Source organism: Guillardia theta (assembly GCF_000315625.1).
Source record: "Guillardia theta CCMP2712 unplaced genomic scaffold GUITHscaffold_44, whole genome shotgun sequence".
Classification (NCBI taxonomy): domain Eukaryota; class Cryptophyceae; order Pyrenomonadales; family Geminigeraceae; genus Guillardia; species Guillardia theta.
The window spans coordinates 140466-158476 of record NW_005434630.1 but is presented as its reverse complement, the minus strand read 5'-3'; the positions used below and the strand labels follow the sequence as shown (position 1 = coordinate 158476).

Sequence of the window (18011 nt, the reverse complement as noted above, 5' to 3'; positions counted from 1 at the left end):
GTGAGGAAGAGAAGAGAGAGGAAGAGAGTAGGAAGAGGAAGGGATTGGGAACGAGGAGGCGGGGGAGGAGAGCGACGAGAGCAACGAGTGCTCAAGAGGCTGCGGGAAGCGGGGAGAGCTCGCAAGAACTTCTTGCGCGACGAAGTCTCGCACTACCCCCTGTCCATAAATACGGTACACCCTACCCATGCTGTTTCCAGTGTCAGTTGTACAGCACCGGTAGGTGAAAAATCGTACCCACCAATGCAACGATGTTTCACAGGATATGTATGGGTACTGATTTCACCATGTACCCCTCCCTCCAATGCATACCCATCCATGGATTACCTCCACCCCCTGTGACATGTCACTTCCTACGTACATACACCTTCTAGTCTATCGGGGATCTACAGGTAGGTGGGTCGTTGGAAGCTAGTTGGGTCGTCGGGGGTGGGGTACGGACTTGCGAACAAATATTGCCTTGGGGAGAAGTGAAAAGAATTTACATTACTAGATGTGACTGTTATAGTTTCAAAACTAAAAATAAAATTTGAAATAAGTTCAGGATACGGTAATTTGAGGGGTTGTTTCGTGATGATGGTAGGGTGGTAAGCAAAGATGCAGTTCCCCAATATTAGTGGGGTAATCTGTGGAGGGGGTAGGGGTACTTGATGACTGATTGGGGAAATATCGCTGACTTCGGTAGAATGGTTTTATTTTGGTAGGGGTACTCCTTAGACAGAAAGGGGGGTACAACTCTCATTGCGCATTGGTACATTGAAGCCTTCTCAATCTTGAGATTTTCATCCATATCGTCAAATTATTCAAGCAATGCCTTCTATTTGAAACTAACACAGAAAGGTTGACTAGAAACCTCTCCAAAATTTACAACTGGATGCCTGCAGGGATTCCTGACAGGATGCATGTGATCTTGGTAATATGATCTGTCAGCGGGTATTCCAAACGTTTCCATAATACAATCCTTCAGAGCCAAATGACTATTTTGAGATATCTTTTATAGCAGATATATATCTTTTTTAGACCATAGTAAAGATCAAGTTGTAAAGAACCCCTGATCAATTTTTGTGACACGAAAAGTAGTGTTTTGGGACTGAGCTTACTTGTCATGGTCACGTTTACAGGGATCGTCACGGGAAGGTGCATGAAGCAGTGTTTCCTCTACGTTCTAGATTTCTCTGGTTAAAGGTGTCAAACTTCAAAAGTTGGACGTGAAAGTCTCAAAGTTTCTCAATGTAAGAAGTTCAAAGTCTCAAACTTGCATGGGGGGCACAAGTTGACCTGAATTTCATGGCCGGGCGGATTCAGAGGAGGGGTAAGCAGCACGAATAGCAGAAGGAAAGAGAGCAGGAGCACCTAGGAATGTTTCTTTCAGAGGACAGACACAACTCCACAATGCGTGAATGCTTTGCTATGGTCAGTGACTGATCGGAACTCATCAAGACGGCAATGAGATCGAACACTTTCCAGTTCGTATGCGCGGTGATCCGTGTTTGCACTTCGTGCCTGTCAGAATCCTTTCTTTACTCTCAGAGGGAGTCCAACGCAATGTCACGATGCTCATTCTTGGTCCGCTCGCCAATCGCTCTTCGTCTCAGGGGGGCAGGCTCAACATTCACCTATGATGAAGAGCGGGAGCGAAATATGAAGCTTAATTTTAAGGAGCAGGTGAAGTACAAGAGACTGTTGGTGCTCTCTGATTGCATGCTGACAGCTCATGAACAAAATTCTTGCTGTGTTGAACAAGACGAATGAGACGGACACCAACGAGAAACAAGACCCCACGCAGTCGAGGCCAAGAAAAATGCAGCGACAAGACAAGGACGAAGAGAGCTATGCAAAGGGTGATATGGTATCTCCATGATAGCTCTCGGCACTCATCAGCTGACAATTCATCCAGCTGTCAGGCCAGTCTGACCATGCAGCGGGGAGTGAAGAAGACTTGAATGAAATTCTTTTTCAAGCTGCAGAAGACGACAACTTGCTGGGAGTTGAAGATGCTTTACAGCGAGGAGCAGATGTCAACTTTGGCGATCGGTGATGCATCTCACTAACTCTCCTCGTGAAAGACTGACAGCGATGAAGAAATTGTGAGGGCAACACAGCCCTTCACTTTCTAGTAATGTTTTCACCTGATGCCATCATATATGACATTATGTTACAGGCGTTCAGGAACAACACAGACGGATGTGTATTAGTCTGTTCACACGGGGTTGGTGAATCTAAACATGTGTTCTCTGTTGTCAACTGCTTTCTTCAACAGGCTGATGTGAACGCCCAAAACGACTTTGGAGAAACTCCTCTGCACCTTGCTGCCGCAAGGAATCTTCCGGAGATGTGGTATGTGTTGTCAAGTCCGAGGGAGCACAATCTTGACGAGGCGACTTGCAGTCGCTGTCTTGCTGATCTCGGTGCGAACCTTGGGATCCGAGAGCAGTGAGTGAAGCCTTGGTCTTTCCCCGCCTCGCGTTGAGTCTATTGTTGCAGAGGGAATCTCACGGCGTTGAAACTCGCCTACGAGAGTGGAAACGGTTCGCCCCTCCTGCTGCCTTTGTGTGACCCTGACGTTGAGAAGAAAAATCTTATGAGGCCTTGTATACGATCGGTGCGCCAAAATGAGCGTAGAGCCACCATGGTCATCGAATGTTGGGAGCAAGTCATGGGTTGCCGCTGCAGTAGCAGTGAGATTGACGTCGACCATGAGACGTCGACCATGTTGATTCTCTTGACATTTGAACACAATTTACAATATCTTGTATTGGTCGAGAACCATGCTACTTTACATTTCAACGTGATATCCACTGCCTCTCCTCATCTCTGCAGTCAGTGATTTCACCTGCACCAGAGGTGTGGATGGCGAAGGAGCCTTCTGACTACGAAAGGATATTGGGGATCTGTTGTGGTACTTGCAAGCAAACGGTTTTATCCTTCTGTGCTCTCCTTGCTTGCAGTGAGGACTTTTCCTCTCACTACCAGCTTCTGGTGCAAGAATCTCACCCTCACCCTCCTCCCCTCTTCCCAGCTCCATCGAACTCTCTACTCTTGCCGCTTCCGCCTGCTTATCTACAGAGTCCAGCTGGAAACTTCTGAGGCAGCTGGGAGCGGAGCCCGTCCTGGTAGCTGGCGGAAGCTCATCAATATCATCCTCTCCACGGTCGACGATGATGAAATCCGGGAGATCAGAAGCGAGTGGCTCAAGGGAGTCAGCGCGCTCGGACGGGCTCGGGGTGTCATCACACTCAATGTCGTCTGAGTGCTCCGATGAAAGGCGCATGGACGAGACAGAAAGCTCCTTGGAAGGCTCTGCCAAAGAGAGTCAGGAGACGAGGGGAAGTGCAGGAGACCAAGTAAGATTAGGTAAGCTGCTAGAAGCTAGTGAGCCCGTCAGGAGAATTGGGCGGAAGGAATGAAGTCGAGTAGAAGGAAGGGAGCAAGAGGACGAGAAATAGACCTGCAGGGCCAGTTTGATGTCTTTCCCCATGATAAACTTTAACGTTTTCTGACTGAAAGTGCACTGTGGGGATCCGAATGATCGGGGCTGATCTGGGACGACAGAGATATTTGGCGAGAAAGTATTCCGCTGGGCTATGCTTAGCCATGTTGTTTGTGTTCAGTTTGACTTGCTGAGTGTGGATCCCGGGGATGGGGAAACGTTTGCGATTGCCTGTAAGAAACACTTATTTGAACATCATCGCCTTTGCAAGTCGTCACCGGTGTTCTCGTGTTTTTGTTCCTTCTCCTGTGCATCGTCTGTTGCAATCTAAGCATCAAAAGTGAGATGAATGATAAGGATTCACCTTTCGTTGCATCTTGAGTCCGTCCTCCCAAGAATGGTCTCGCAGGAAAACGATACTCGACTACTGAACTACTCCCGTTCATGTGCCAGAGCAGATTCCCTAAGGCAGACCGTGATCTGGGCTCAGACCCTTCTTGATCCTTGCGGGTAGAAGCTTTCTTTGAGTTCTGAGAAGCCCTGACCTGATGCAATCACTCTCAAACTTACTGTTGCCAATAAGATTTTGTGCGATATGTGCCATGTGCACACAGCACTGACCTGGAGCTGTCTGATTTGAGTGTTACCTCCGTCATGTCCTGATTAGTAAGATCGGTCAGTCCATGTCATGCGGGAGGAAGAGGCTCACTGTTCGCTGACACATCTTCATCATAGCTCTATTGGCAAGTGATAGAAGGTCAAGTAAAACTGTCACCACCAGCCTCACGCATCGACTTTCAAACCTTCACCTTGTCAAGAGCAGTGGCGGCCCTGCGATCGTTGACGAGGAACTGATCCTTCCTTGGTTTCTTAGCGGTCTGATTGTTAAGAGTCACAATATCGCATGGACTGAGCTGTCTTCATGCAAACTTTATCGACGTTGTCTCTGCCTCTCACCTTGTTCCTTCCATTGGGTTTCAGCAGCCCGTTTCTGTCGTTGAGCAGGATGTCAACCGACAAGGGCCCGGTCGACCAGTCAGATGCGCTCGACTTGGGGCTCAGGAGATTGTCAATGTCCAGTAGGACTCCAGCTGCAGCCTTGGAGTTTGCGCGCGGCCGACCCGCCATGACGCCGACCGACTAGGCCGGATGTCAAACCGACGTACCCTCATCCCCGCTAAACCCCTCTCCCATCATTCTGAACAGATTCTGAAGCTCATCCCAGAGCTCATCCCCCTCATTCCATCATTTTTTCGTTGCCATGGTGGGAGGCGAAGGGAAGAAGGGGAGGAGCGAGGACGAGAGCAGGAGGCGATCAGTGCATGAGGACGAAGAGGGAGGAGATGCGAGGGGCGTTGAGGTCGAGAGAAGCGGAGAGACAGGGATAGCATTGGCCATGGTCAGGAGCTTCAAAGAATTCGCTGCAGCCATGATGAGGGCAAGAAAGAGCCTAGTGAGAAGAAGAAGAGACTCAGAGGCCGGAGGAGAGGATTCACGAGCAGCTATGGGTTCCAGAGCATATCTAGATAATCTAGGTCCGATCGCCGTCGAAACACTCTGTCTTTGGTGCTCTAGAGTGGGCGGAACTGGGGCTGTGAAAAATGTGGAAGTCTTGGACGATATCGGTTCGGCTGCTGCAGATGCTCTCAATGCTCTTTTCCTCGAGGAACCCAAATTTTCTCTGCGGCTCCTCCTGCCTGCTGGAGTTGTGCCTGCCCTGATTCATGCGTGCTCAACATCGCACAGCCCAGCCATGCAGACGGCAGGAGCAGGAGCGTTGCTGAATCTGGCGCGAGAGGAAGAAGCGCGGAAAGAAATCGTCATGGCAGGAGGGATCTCATCGCTGATCTCCCTCCTGAGGCAGAAGCCGTGTCCTCCTGCTGTTGCCCGCAGTGCTTGTGGGGCCCTTCAGAACATCTCCCTGACTGCTGGCTACGAGGACCCGTTGATAGACAGCGGCGCTCTTGACGTCCTCCTCTCCCTGCTCAGCAACTCGTCGGACGAGCTCGTGCAAGAGAGAGCAGCTGCCTGCATAGCCAACCTGACGGCGGGAGGCGAGCGTGCGAGGCTTGCCGTGCTGGAAAGGAAGGGCGTCCCTGTGCTCGTGCAGCAGCTGGAGGTCGTGAAGAGGAAGAATGCTCGGACGGGGGTGTCAGAGCTCGCTCCTCCGTCTCTCTCCATGATCTGCGCTGTAGGAGGGGCTCTGAAGGGCCTGGCCCAGCTCCCCAAGGTTGACGGGATGTTGTATGGAACCGGCGCAATCATGCAGACAGCGGTGCTGCTGGAGTACTTGAAGATGTCCATGGAATGGAGGCCAGCAGTGATCGGGGAGGAGGAGAGCAGGGCGCTAGAGGCACTCATGGAGTTCATCAGGAACGTGTCTGTGCATGCCACTCAGGGGAAGCATCGGGAGGAGCTGAGAAAGTCGAACTTGGGGGTGGTAGTAGGCAAGTTTGTAAAGCAGCTCTGCCCAGCTGAGACTGAGCGGTTCCCCGAGCACGCGAGGAGGCTGCTGGTGGAAGCGATCTCAGCAGTGAGGAACTTGAGCATTGGGAATGAGGAGATGCAGAACCAGCTCGGGTCAAGTGGGGTGATAGAGACCTTGACAGGGCTGGTAGAAAAGATGCTGGAGGCTCCCTGGCGCTCCGAAGTTCTGCTTGTGGAAACCTTGCATGCTCTTGCGAACTGCATGCAAAACTCAAGCTTGAATCGTCAGAGGGCTCTCGCTGCAAGGTTGATCCCCTCTCCCCTCCCCTCCCCTCCCCCTTTCCGCCTGCTCCTGCTCCTCCTCTTCATCATCCCCCAAGAACCAACCTCCTGACTTCTGCCATCTTTCATGGCTCCATATGGGGAGTGATATGGTCTCCCAGGTGTATGAAGCTCTTCATGACGCTGGCCTCACAGGAGGCGCGAGAGCCGATAGTGGGCGGAGCATGCTCGGTCCTCTGTTCCTTGTCGATGCTGCCGGACGCTCGAACGAAGATGCTGGAACGCGATGGCCTTCCCATGATTGTGCGAGTCCTCGAAAGAGCTCATGTCCGTTTGACTGCACCTTTGTATTACCTCCTCACTTCCCCTTGCCCTACAGCTTGCAGAGACGATCACCGGCTGTGCTGGTACTCTGCTTAACTTTGGCAGCGTCAGACACAACCTCGTCAAATTCGTTCAGTTGGGAGGATGTAAGTTGGTGACGAAGCACATTCAAGACTGTGGCAACGATGCTACTCGCTTCATACTCATCTCGCTCATCCAAAATCTGTGTGAGGTGAAATTTCTCGAGTTTTCTTCGCCCAACATCATCTCAACCTGATCTTCTTCTTGTTGTTATTCCAGTGACTCACCATCCTTTATCTCTTTACCCAGCTTCCACATCCCCCTCGTCTCTCTCCGTCCGTCTCCCCGTCCGTTCTTCTTTCCCTCCTTCCCTTCCTCTCTACCCTGCTCCCTTCTCACTTCGCTTCGCTTCTCCTCTCCTCACTATTGCGGTGACAGATTGAGGAGCTTCGCCTCCGGCTAGTCGAGGAAGGGTTGGCCCGCGTCTCCCTCAAGCTCATCGCTCTGAGGAGCAGCACCCCTGAAGCTGTGGTCGAGGTGATTAGCGGGAGTTTGCGGACTTTCTCAGCTCAGCTCGTGTCAGGTTGCGGCGTCTGTTATCGCCACCTTGTCGCATGACAGAAGCACTAAGATGCATCTCGTCAAGATGGGAGCGGCTGCGGTTCTAGAGGAAGCTTGTCTGACCTCCAACGAGACCATCAAGAGGCTGGCGAGGTCCTCCCTCAACAGCCTCACATGACATGACAACCCCAGCTACAAGATTTACAACTAACAGGCTTAACCTGACTACACCCCAGCATGAGTCCAGCTGTGGATATGATCTAAGATGCCGGTGCAGAGGTGCTCCTTCGCCTTTCCCAGCTCGGCACTCATGTGCTGCTCTGCCACCCGATCGTTGGTCTCGAGCTTGAGGCGCTTGCGAACATCCTCAACGGCGTCGCCCTCGAGGCAAGGAAGCACTACGCCTGCCTCAACATGAGGAGAAGAGAGGAAGCGGCTCAGTGCGCGAGGGAAGAGCAGAGCCAGAGGAGGAGCAGGAGGAGCAAGGGAAAGACTCACCTGGAACGCTCGAAGACTTGTTCACTTCCAGCAGCCTCATGAGCTGGTTGGCATGTCTGCGAATCGCCAGGTACCCCTGCTTGCAGAGGTCGTCGAAGCTCTCCATCTTGTCCCCGATGATCTGCGGGACTCCTGGTGAGCACCAGCTGGGGGAGGAACCTAGCAGCTCACCTGAACGAACTCTGAGGAGAGCTTGATCTTCATCTCCAGCATGTCTTTGGCGTATCGCACGTTCAGCATGATGCCAAAGTCGACATGAGCGACGGCGCCGTCGCGGCAGAGCATGATGTTGCCGTTGTGACGATCCTTGACGTGCAGGACGTAGCAGAAGACTGAATAGCCTGCCATGGATCGAATGAAGAGTTCCTGCGCCTTGTGGTAGCGCATGCTCCCCTTGCCCCCGAACAGCTTCTCGAAGCACTCGGCCAGCGTCACCTTTCCCATCCTCTTCTTGAGAGTGTCAATGGCGACTGCGTCCGTCAGCGTCTCCAGCACCCCACCATCCTCACTCGTCGCCACGACTGCGTACGGGCGGAGGGGTAGGTTGAGACCCTCAAGCTTGTAGCAGCGGTCGAAGAGGAAGAGAAGCTCGCTAGCGAGCTGGTCCTGACGGAGATCATCATAGGATTTGACGATGATGCTGCGACAGTCCCACTCGTCCTGGTACCTCCGGGCAAGGGGCGAACTCTCCCTTATCCTCTCCCGCTTCCTTACCCACTCCTCCCCGAGAGCATCGGCACTTCGAGCAGGCTCGCTGCTGGGCTGGCACTCCCTGCCATCCTCGTAGTCAAAGTCTTCCTTCACCACCACGAAGCTTTCTGCCAACGTGCTGCCGCTGGACTTCTCTCTCTTCCTCAAGTCCGCAGAAGACGTCAACGAGGGCACCAGAGCCTCGTAGGGGAGGCTTCGAATGTAGGGAGCATGCGCCCTCAGCTCCTCCGGGTGGGCCCCAGCGTCGCTCTGCTCCTGCCAGTCCGATCGCCGTCGTCTGACCTCCACCACAGCAAGGAAGTGGACCTTGTGCGGAGTCTGAAGGACGACACTCTCCTCGGGGACAAAGGCGAGGATCTCATCGTTGAGTGCCGTTGAGGTCCCGAAGGGGAGGAAGAAACCTGGATAGATGCAAGAGTTGATGTTTCCCAACCTCTTTCTCAGCTCCTTGTTCAGCAACGTCACTGTGTCCCAGTCCCCCGATCGGTTCCAAGCGCTTGACTGTGCCGAATTCTCTCTCCTACACTGGAGGAGATACCGAGAAACCTCAATGAGCTCGTCAAAGATCTGCTAATCCTCGTCAGCTCTGCCGTGATCGATCACCTGACCCGCCTGCTCCCATGCTTTCCTTCCACTGTTCCTCCCCTAACTGCACCTTCTTTTTCCCACTTCCCTTCCCCTTCCCTCCTCTCTCTTCTATCGTCCCCACCCTCATCCCCACCTTGTGTGTCCAGGTCAATGTCTGGTAGCGAGCCAGCACGCGGTGACGGCGGGTCACCTCATGCTTGTGAGTCTCCAGACTCTCCTGCATCGCTCGACGGATCAGCTCCTCCTCTGCTGAGAGTTTCCCAGCTGGTTTGCCTGCATCTGCTGCATGAGACGCCAAGTCAGCAGCTAGATACCACCTTCGCCATCACCGTTTGATGACGACAAAGAATTTCTCAGCTCGTCCACCCTCTCTGACGTGCCGGGGAAGTCGGGCTGCTCCACCCTTAGCATCACCCGTATCGGAAACGCCAGCTGATCTCTGAAGGTCAAGCGCTGCCAACAGGCTTCGAAATATTCACCTGATAATCATCTTTCCACTGGACACTCAAACTCAACTTTGCTGCCGTAGAGGATTCGCAAACTTCGAAGTTGAAAAGCAGAGCTTCGCCGCTGCCAGCAATGGTCAGGTGATCCACTGACTTCAAATATGCCCGCGCACCTCGAAAACTCTCTCTGGAAAGTTTCAGGCTCCTCCCCAGATACGTCGAGGGTGAACTTTGCTCTGCCGATGTGCGTCGTGTTGGCAGTGCTGTCCAGATTGACAACCTGACAGTAGATTGTTCACTATTGTCTCGGAAGGGTCAGGAAGCACACCTCCACTTCATATCTTCCCGTGGTCAAGACAAAGTTTTCTCGATAAGGCTCGGAAGCCAATGACAGTTCGCAGCGATGCTCGAAGACTAGACTCAAATATGATGGGCTTACCCTCGTTACGTTTGGTATCAAGGCACAACGAGTCGAGATATCGTCTTCAACAACTCTGAACACCCTTGCAACCGCCGTGTACAATGAATACAACTTCCCATTCTCCACAGCCATCAACAAGATCTCATGCTCTGTTTTCCATCTCTCTTGTTTGTCTTGGAATGTGTTGGTCAGAGCAAGAGTCGTCAACCACCTGCGAGCAGCAAACCAGTCAGTGCATGCGCGACATCACAGGGTTTATCACAGGAGTTTCGCTATCCTCCGCTCAATCTCGTTCTGAAATTTACATTTGCACAAGTCCGACTGCAGTGCAGGTAAGAAGTTCGGGTCCTTGGGCCAGGCCGTCCGGATACACCACAAGAACTTGCAGGCAAAGTGCGAGGAGGCCATGCACAGCCGGATCATTTCTCGCATCAGAAACACCATCTCGATGTCGCTGTAGATCAGGATGTTGGTCAAGGCAGGCAGCAGAGTCTCGACTTGCGGGAGAGTCTGCGATTGGTCGACAGTTGAAAGCCGAGCACAGAGCCCCTCCTGGATCTCGAGGTCATCGCGGTACTTGTAGATCTTGTGTAACAGCCGGGTAACGTCCACGTCTTGCTCTGCCATTCCTCCTCCCCCAACTATCGGCACTCCTGGGACAACAAAAGACTTGTTCTGACATCTACATATCGTACAGATTTGTGCGTCCACAAGAACAGGCTCTTCCGCCAGGTGTTCTGTCTCAGGGCTCATTTGGTGCGCCAGGTTCAACACAGCCCTTGCTTGCTCCACGAGCATCTTTGAGCACGAGCTCAACTTCTCAGCCATCATGTCCTGCAGCCTCTGCGGCATCTCTCGATTGGAGGAGCCGTTGAGGTGCAACGGGTCTGTCTCATCCATGTACTGTTTGATCGTCTTTTCGACATCCGACCTGTATCGCTCTGTAGAGGCTCTCAGCTCCCTTATGCAGTCCAGCAGCTGGTCATGTCTTCCTATCAATGTCTTTCTGAATTCCTTCACCCTTGGCGGCAGGATTCTCTCTCTATCGATCCTGTCTTCGTACACCTGCCAACCAGTCACGGTTTGCCGCTACTTGTGCTGCACCAGGTAGAGATCGGCAAGAGCATCACAGCTCATGCTTCCCGGCGTTTACCTCTAGATCTTGATACTTGACGCTTGCTTGAGCAGATGAACACGAAAACTTTGACTCCCAATCTGCCTGGTTTGAAGCGCATGCCTGGCATGCCACAAACTGACAACCTGGCAATGAAGTCCGATCAACCCATCAAGAAGTCGTGGTTTCTGAACAACATCACAGCAACACATCACTTGACACCATCTCTATATCTTCACATCTAAGATTATGGCGAATATTGTTCAAGGCCAAACATGAAGCAAACTCACCTTTGCACTGTACTGGGTTACCCATCACACCAGCAAGAACGGGTCTTCTGCAGACTCCACAGAGACCCATGCTCGTCAGCGCCGACCATCTGGTCTGTGCATACTCTTGTCGCTCAAACTGGTGTCCTACCCATCCTCCATTCCCTCCCCATCTCCCGCTCCCCACCCTTCCTCCGCTCCTTCCCTGCATTCAGCACAAAGTGCGGCAAGGCACCCGAAGTAGGACTCGTCAGGACATATTCACCCAATTATCCTACGTACTGTATGTGGTCTACTTATATATATAGTTTTTTACAAACTCATATACTAAAAGTAGGACAATTGTGTCGTGCGGTCCAACTTTCCGCTTCTTTCTGTCAAAGGCCATGGACCTGATGGTTTTTTTACTTTACTCAAATTTAAACTCAAATGTTTACTCAAATTTAAAGTTAATTAAAATCAGTACGAGGTTGTTTTTACTCATGAGCCGAATATGCGAACTGATGTTGGCACTCTTCTTTACTCAAAGTTAAGTTAAAGATCAGTACGAATGAAGCCTACAAATCCGCCTCAATAAAATACTAGGAAACGAAGGAGGCAGCGAACAGGATGGGGGGCAGCCAAAAAAAAAATCAATTTGGCAGTTTGACCACCATTGTCAACGGCCGCATCCGATCGATTGCCAGGATGGCCTGGACGGCAGCCATGGTCCGCCGACTTGCATGCCGGTCGATGGCGATGGAGCAGCAGGAGAGGGGGAGCATCAGCGGGATCCTCCCGACCGACCGAGCCTCGGAGATCCTCTTTGAGTTCCTGCGGCAGGAGATGGGAGCACAGGGCCTGACCCCCCTGCGCGTGAGCGAGATCCTTGTGAGGGTAGTCATGTGGTGCAGGGGCGTACAGGAGCCGCCATGGTGCTCGTTCAGGGAGCTGTTCTTGTGCGCGCTGGTTGCGATGACAGACGAGTACGAGCACATGTTTCCGGAGCAGGACAGGTTTGCGCAAGACAACGCTGAGCAGCACCGGGAGCTGAATGAGGCGTTCCTGACTTTGTTGTACAACGACGTCCACGTTCTTGATACCAAGTACATCAAACGAGCTCTCAGCTCATGGGGAGAGGTAGAGCTGTCCTTCAGTGACCTCGCTGCGCCTCCGAAGCTGAGCAAGCATCTCCTCAGTCCTCTTGCCGCCGGGTAGGATAGCGAGTGACGAACAAGTTCGGGCTGATTGTTTGCGTTCAGGACATTGAGGACAACAACCAAGCGCAAAGTAGAAGATGCGAGGAAAATGGAATGAGAGACTGACTTGCTGCTGTTGTGTTGCAGAAGAGAGTATCAGGTGGAAGTGCGGAGCAGACGATGGAGCGACGGGGAGCTTGGGGGTTCCCTTTTTCCTCACTGAGAGAGAATGCTGAGACTGAGATGAAGAAGATCTACAAATTCTATGTGCAAGTGTGATCATACATGACTTTATGCACGTGAACAGATAGTAACCTGTTCTTACTCACAGGTATATGCCTTCAAAGAACGGACTTCGAAGATGCACAACTCTCGATTGTAAGAAATGTTTGTAAGGAGGAGAATGACTAGACTGATGGAAGAACAGCCAGCGAGTGTATAGGAAAGACTCAGGACCCGATAGACTGCAGCATGCTGGATATTGTAAATTTCTCAAAGACTGCAACATTCAGGTGAGTTCAGAAAGATTTCGAACGAGACATAAAACGTGAAATCCTATCACGTTCATGTTCCGTTTCTCAACGATTCTGTCCGCGTGCTATTCACCAAGATTGTTTCAGGTGGATATGACAGCTCATTCTTATTTCCTCTCCAAGTTAGGAGACCTGAACGATTTCTATCTGCAGCAGGTTGTTGAACGGAATTCTACTGACAACGTTTGTGATGATTTTCTCCAGCTTGCCTCTTACCAGCTGTTTGACAAGGCAGATGATGATGGCAACACTTTCATCAGGTGACTTTCACTCGCAAACGTTTACTGCAATTGAGATATCTTTCTAGTTTTACGGAGTTCATGTCATTCATGGATAGTTTTCGTCGTTTTGAACGTTGTCAAGGAGTGAATTTTCATAGTTCTGAGCCAGTCAATGTGCAGAGGCGGACAAGGTCAAGATATGGAAGATGTTCGATGAAAATGGAGGTAGGCATTCTTAAGAATCTGTCCTTCAATCATCGAATCTTGTCGTGTTTCCTGATCCCTCTCTCCTTTCCCCCTTGACAAGTGCGACACTGCGATGAATTCTACTTTTCACCTCTTTCAATCTCACTCACGTTCTTGTTTCTCTCAGATGGAATAATTGACAGAGAGGAGTTCATGTGTAAGATGATCCGATTGGCTGAGATTGACTCCTCAATCTGTTCCGATAGGCATCTTGCCCGTTATTGAAGAGCGATCGCGAAAATCATCCTGCAGGTTCTGAATTTTAAAGCTTCCCCTTCAAACTTTGAAATCTCCATCAGTGACACATACAAATTCTATGACATGGACGGTAATCTCCAAACCCTTCCGATAAGTTCTCAAGTGCCAGCTCTGCTCTAGAACGCCTGCCGGAAGCTGGTGAAGGAGCTGGAGTCTCCGTGGAGTTCAAATGTGCCGTCGAGTACGACGAGTACGACTCCTGCTCAAGAGCTTGTCATGTGACTCACATGCTGGGCACCAGCTGGAGGGATCTCTGCGTTGAGAGGAGGAATGCTTGCTTCCCAAGTTTGCGCCTGGATGTCAAACGTCCTTAAGATAACAAGACCGCAGGCCTCCTGATTGACTCGTTCGTCAAGGACATTATTTGCTACAAGGCTAGGAGAGAATTGTAATTGGCTCTCTTTCTTCAGCGCTCCTCCTCCTCCTCCTCCTCCTCCTCATTCTGCTCCTCCTTCTTCCTATTGTGACTTCACCTCCTCACCTTTTCCCCTCTGCCTTCCAGTCTTCTCCTGGCTCGTTCTTCCACTTCATCCTTCTTCTTGTCCCTCATTGTTCTTCTTCTGTTCTCACTTGACTTGCCTTCCCCGCAGCTCGAATCCCGTATTCACATTTTTTCGTCGACCAGCGCTGCTGTCCTCCATTGTCAGTCTCTTCCTGACACTTCTACCCCATGCTCTCCTCTCCTCTTCCTCATCTTCCTTCACTCCACTGATCTGTTCTCTCACCGTGCTCCTTTGCTTTTTGCTTCTTGCCATTCTCGTCCTCCTCCCCTTTCTTTTGCTCCCTCTCTCCTCTTCCCTCCCTCTCACTCTCTGGCTCAGGATCGCTTTCGCTGGCCGCTCGAGCAGATTTTCCGTCACTTTGCCCGCCCCTCCGATACTCCTCTGTCCTCTGCCAGCTTCAGACTGCCGAATCTCCAGCTGGACCTCAGCAGGGTCGTCAACGAGTGGGAAGGAGACTTTCCGTCCTCCCATCAGCCTCTGCGAGCCAAGACGAGCAGGGGTCCAGCAGAGACAGGAGCAACGTCCTCTCCCAGCAGAGCCCAGGTCTTGGTTCCTCCCCTCCTCCGCAGCTGCTCATCAGCTGTCTTCCCAGCTGCAGGCCACTCCGAGGTTGTGCAACCGACTGGAGAGGAGCTGCTTCGAGTACCTGCAGAGCCTTGCGGGGGAGGAGGCGAGTAGGAGGAGGCGAGGGCGGGGCAAAGCTAACGAGATGGCAGGGGGATGGGGAGGGAACGGGAAGGACTGGAAGGAGGAGGAGGAAGGAAGAGGGGAGCCCGACCAGGGGGGTGAGAGGAGACGGTGAAGGGGAGCTGAGCAACAGCAAGAGTCTGGGCAGGACGTTTGTGAACCCCTCCGATCCTCCTCCTTCTGCTCGCTCGCTAGAACCTGCTGCTCCTCAGCTAGGGGGTGAGGGTGCTGATGATCTGCTCGCGGCTTATTTCCTCTCTGCAGACCTGAGAATGACATTCCGAGCTTTCTCCCACCTCTGTAGCGCGTTCAAGCTCTGCAGGTTTCTTCTCATCCCTCCCTCTCTCCCTCTCTCCACCACCACCACCACCTCCTCCTCGCTCTCGTTCCCTTTTCCTTCCCACCTCCCTTCATGACTATCCTCGCTCCCAATCACTTGTCCTGCTCTCCCCCTCCTCTTCTGACTTTCTGTCAAGCGCCAGCATCGCTAAGAGCCTCTTCATCGTAGTCATCCTCGCATCTGGATCAGGCAAGCAGCAGGGCTAACGATCGTCTTCGTCCTCATGTCTGACATCTGACATGTCATAGGCGAGCACATGCATATCAGCTTCCAGCAGTTCGTGGAGTTTCTGTGCAGGCTGGCGGCAAAGCGATATGTGCTGGGGAGAAAGAGCACCAATGAAATCGGTACAAGAGATGATAATGATGATGATGATGATGATGATGATGATGATGATGATGATGATACTTTTGTGTTTTGTTATTGTCTGTGATTGTGACGTTAACATGGTTTTGCTGCTTTTGTTTCTTTTGAGCTGATTTCTGCTGCAGCAAGAAACGCCAACACTATCGTTCTACCTGATCCTATCCTCACGACCTTTCACGGACCCCAGCAGGCAAGTTTGAGAGGCTAGTGATGGTGTGGAGGCTGGTGAAGGGGGGGTACATGAGCTTTGACAAGCAATTGTCAAAGTTTGCGATGCTGACACAAACATTTTGCAGAAGTCACTGTCAAGATTTTTCGTTAACAGGTCGCAGAGGCATCGAGATCAGTGAAGCCCATTGATAGTGTACCCTCCGTCTACTACAATGACCTGACAACAACAAGAAAGTGTAAGATAAGTTGAGTCGAAGGTTATGAATGTAAATATGTCGTTTGCAACAAGAGAAGATGAAGATGAAACCAAAATGTGAACATGTAACATGATTGCCAACCTGGCCTGTTATGTAGTTTGATGCAGACATTGCCAAGAATGCAACCTAAAAGAAAACATCATCAGGAGAAACCAAGAGAAAGTGAACAAGATAAAATTGCAGGCGAAGTCCAACAATCAAGAATAAGGCAAAAAGTGCAACAAAACGAGATCATTACCGTTCCTGCCACCTCCTCAACCTCTGCGACTCGACGCATAGGAGTGCGAGCAAGCACCTGGAACCAATATCAGTCAAGTTCCATGCACGTTCTTACAACTCACTTCGTTCTTGAAGGTTTCATTCTTAAGAACCTGCATGTTCTATGGCGTTAGCTGTTCCGTCGGTGTCGTCAATCATCATCATATTCAACTTCTTCATCAACAAATCAAAATCACCACCCATAGGCACTAGAGTGACATCTGCAGCATAACAGGCCAACAAGCTCCGGCATGCATTCCTCAACCTGAAGTGCGAGGGGAGTCGCGGTATACCAGGGCGATACACAGTTGACTCTTATCCTGTTCTTTCATGATCGAACGCAATTTTTGTTTCGCAACACACAAACCCTCACCCGTTCTTCGCCCATTCGCAAGCAAGATTCTTGGTAAGCATGTCCATCGCCGCCTTTGTCGCTGCATAGATTGATCCTGTTCTGTTGCACGAGTTTGAAGTCAGAGTAGTAGTAGTAGTAGTAGTAGAGGACGAGGACGAGGAAGAGCAGGGAGGAGGAGGAGGAGGAGGAGGAGGAAAGGGGGGGTGGGGGGTGGAGCTTGAATTCATCAGCATGCCTGTCAGGGATGATAGAAGATGCAGAGCCGATGTTGATGATGGACGAGTAGCTCCTCTCCTCGTGTCCCTCCGACCGCTGGAGAAGCGGGAAAGCGAGTTGGCAGAGGTGGAAACCTGGAACAGCATAAGGGGAGGACGGTCTGATTGACTTGCTCATTACATGATTTGAAGTTTGTGTTCATCAAGAAATCAAACTCCTGCATCCAACGTTGATGTTTGCTCGAATCTCATCTCCTGTACCTCACTGCTATACTCCACAGTCGTCTTCCTCACGTTCGTCCCGACGTTGTTCACCAGCACGTCGAGCTTGCCCTCGAAAAACTCCTCCGCCTTCTTGATCAACATGATTCTATCTTCCTCCTTCGACATGTCTGCAACAACTCCTTGCACAATGAATCCCTGCTTCTGCCATGCTTGCAAACACTCCTGCAAATCAGCCTCTGTCCTGGAACAAGTAAGTACGTTGGCTCCTAGTGCTGCGAGCTCCCCCACAATCCCGTTCCCTATCCCCTGCAACCATAAGTCAAGAGCAGAGACGCGCACGCCTATCATGTTCACCTTGGTCCCTCCTGTCACCAGACATCGTTTCCCTTTCAAGGAGAACCTTTCTCGGACAGAGGATTTCATCCTTTGCCCAAAGTTGGATACCCCGAGTGTCGGGATATCATCGTTTAGCGCATGCAAAGTTGAGAAACAGGACAGGCAAACCAGCAGCAACAACTTCTTAAACATCTGCCGAAACCCATGAGTCGATAACAGATCCATTTGATCCTTGAAGAATTAACCACCCTCGGTTGCAAAACGAGAAATCATAAGCAAGTTGTTCGGATCAATTTTCGATTCTCGTTTCTCCTTTGGTTGCATGCTAATCTTTGAATCTAATGAGCTTCGACTCGACATTTCCTTCCTTTTCGTCTCGGTATCACTCTGTTAGTTGTCTCCCGCCCTTCTCCTTCCCGCTCACTCGGATCTCACCTTACTTGATCCTATCCCCTCCCCACGCCCCACCATCCCATCCCCATCCCCATCCCCATCCCCATCCCCATTCCATCTAAGTTCCTGTTCATCCCTCTTTCTCGCCATCTTTCGCCTCTTTCCGAGAGATCCGCCATAGTTTGCTGCCCCGGCCACAGGCTTCATTATTAGGAAACCTGGCAACCCTGTTTTTTTTGGTTGAAGACTCCCAAGCTTGACAGATTTCGAAACGGTTTCAACAAATCCAAAAAGTACTTAAACATTTGAACTAATAGCAACCAGATTCGAGGACATTTTTGTGATCTCTATTTCGATGCAGCAGGAAGAGGCAGGAC

The 18011-nt window shown here is 51.3% G+C and overlaps 6 protein-coding genes across 6 annotated transcripts; 3 read left to right on the top strand and 3 right to left on the bottom strand.

Annotated features, from left to right (window-relative positions):
- Nucleotides 1-1319: 1319 nt before the first annotated feature.
- Nucleotides 1320-2747, top strand: GUITHDRAFT_153160 (hypothetical protein). Its single transcript, XM_005830665.1, has 9 exons — nt 1320-1665; nt 1712-1849; nt 1898-2034; nt 2083-2116; nt 2162-2209; nt 2261-2337; nt 2389-2433; nt 2485-2528; nt 2573-2747. Exons 1-9 carry the CDS (start codon nt 1642-1644, stop codon nt 2614-2616), a joined length of 591 nt encoding a protein of 196 aa, XP_005830722.1. The 5' UTR covers nt 1320-1641; the 3' UTR covers nt 2617-2747.
- Nucleotides 2748-2919: 172 nt separating this feature from the next.
- Nucleotides 2920-4558, bottom strand: GUITHDRAFT_110196 (hypothetical protein; the record flags this gene model as incomplete). Its single annotated transcript, XM_005830664.1, has 9 exons — nt 2920-2976; nt 3038-3300; nt 3449-3661; nt 3709-3747; nt 3795-3857; nt 3905-3999; nt 4052-4089; nt 4240-4308; nt 4388-4558. The coding sequence occupies 9 exons, from the start codon at nt 4556-4558 to the stop codon at nt 2920-2922; spliced, it is 1008 nt and encodes a 335-aa protein (XP_005830721.1).
- Nucleotides 4559-4826: 268 nt separating this feature from the next.
- On the top strand, nt 4827-7223 carry GUITHDRAFT_110195 (hypothetical protein; the record flags this gene model as incomplete). Its single annotated transcript, XM_005830663.1, has 5 exons — nt 4827-6163; nt 6301-6442; nt 6519-6695; nt 6923-7021; nt 7068-7223. The coding sequence occupies 5 exons, from the start codon at nt 4827-4829 to the stop codon at nt 7221-7223; spliced, it is 1911 nt and encodes a 636-aa protein (XP_005830720.1).
- Nucleotides 7224-7270: 47 nt separating this feature from the next.
- GUITHDRAFT_72873 (hypothetical protein) lies at nt 7271-8266 on the bottom strand (the record flags this gene model as incomplete). Its single annotated transcript, XM_005830662.1, has 3 exons — nt 7271-7443; nt 7544-7664; nt 7715-8266. Coding segments are annotated over 3 exons (846 nt in total), but the record flags the coding sequence as incomplete, so codon positions are not given.
- A 3531-nt stretch (nt 8267-11797) lies between these two features.
- On the top strand, nt 11798-13920 carry GUITHDRAFT_110193 (hypothetical protein; the record flags this gene model as incomplete). Its single annotated transcript, XM_005830661.1, has 10 exons — nt 11798-12285; nt 12334-12361; nt 12418-12545; nt 12602-12648; nt 12698-12782; nt 12881-12959; nt 13008-13063; nt 13111-13157; nt 13205-13249; nt 13859-13920. The coding sequence occupies 10 exons, from the start codon at nt 11798-11800 to the stop codon at nt 13918-13920; spliced, it is 1065 nt and encodes a 354-aa protein (XP_005830718.1).
- Nucleotides 13921-15767: 1847 nt separating this feature from the next.
- GUITHDRAFT_72712 (hypothetical protein) lies at nt 15768-17328 on the bottom strand (the record flags this gene model as incomplete). Its single annotated transcript, XM_005830660.1, has 10 exons — nt 15768-15812; nt 15934-15978; nt 16091-16147; nt 16194-16223; nt 16376-16430; nt 16484-16564; nt 16746-16815; nt 16862-16898; nt 16942-17211; nt 17260-17328. 10 exons carry the CDS (start codon nt 17326-17328, stop codon nt 15768-15770), a joined length of 759 nt encoding a protein of 252 aa, XP_005830717.1.
- Between the last annotated feature and the right edge of the window lie 683 nt (nt 17329-18011).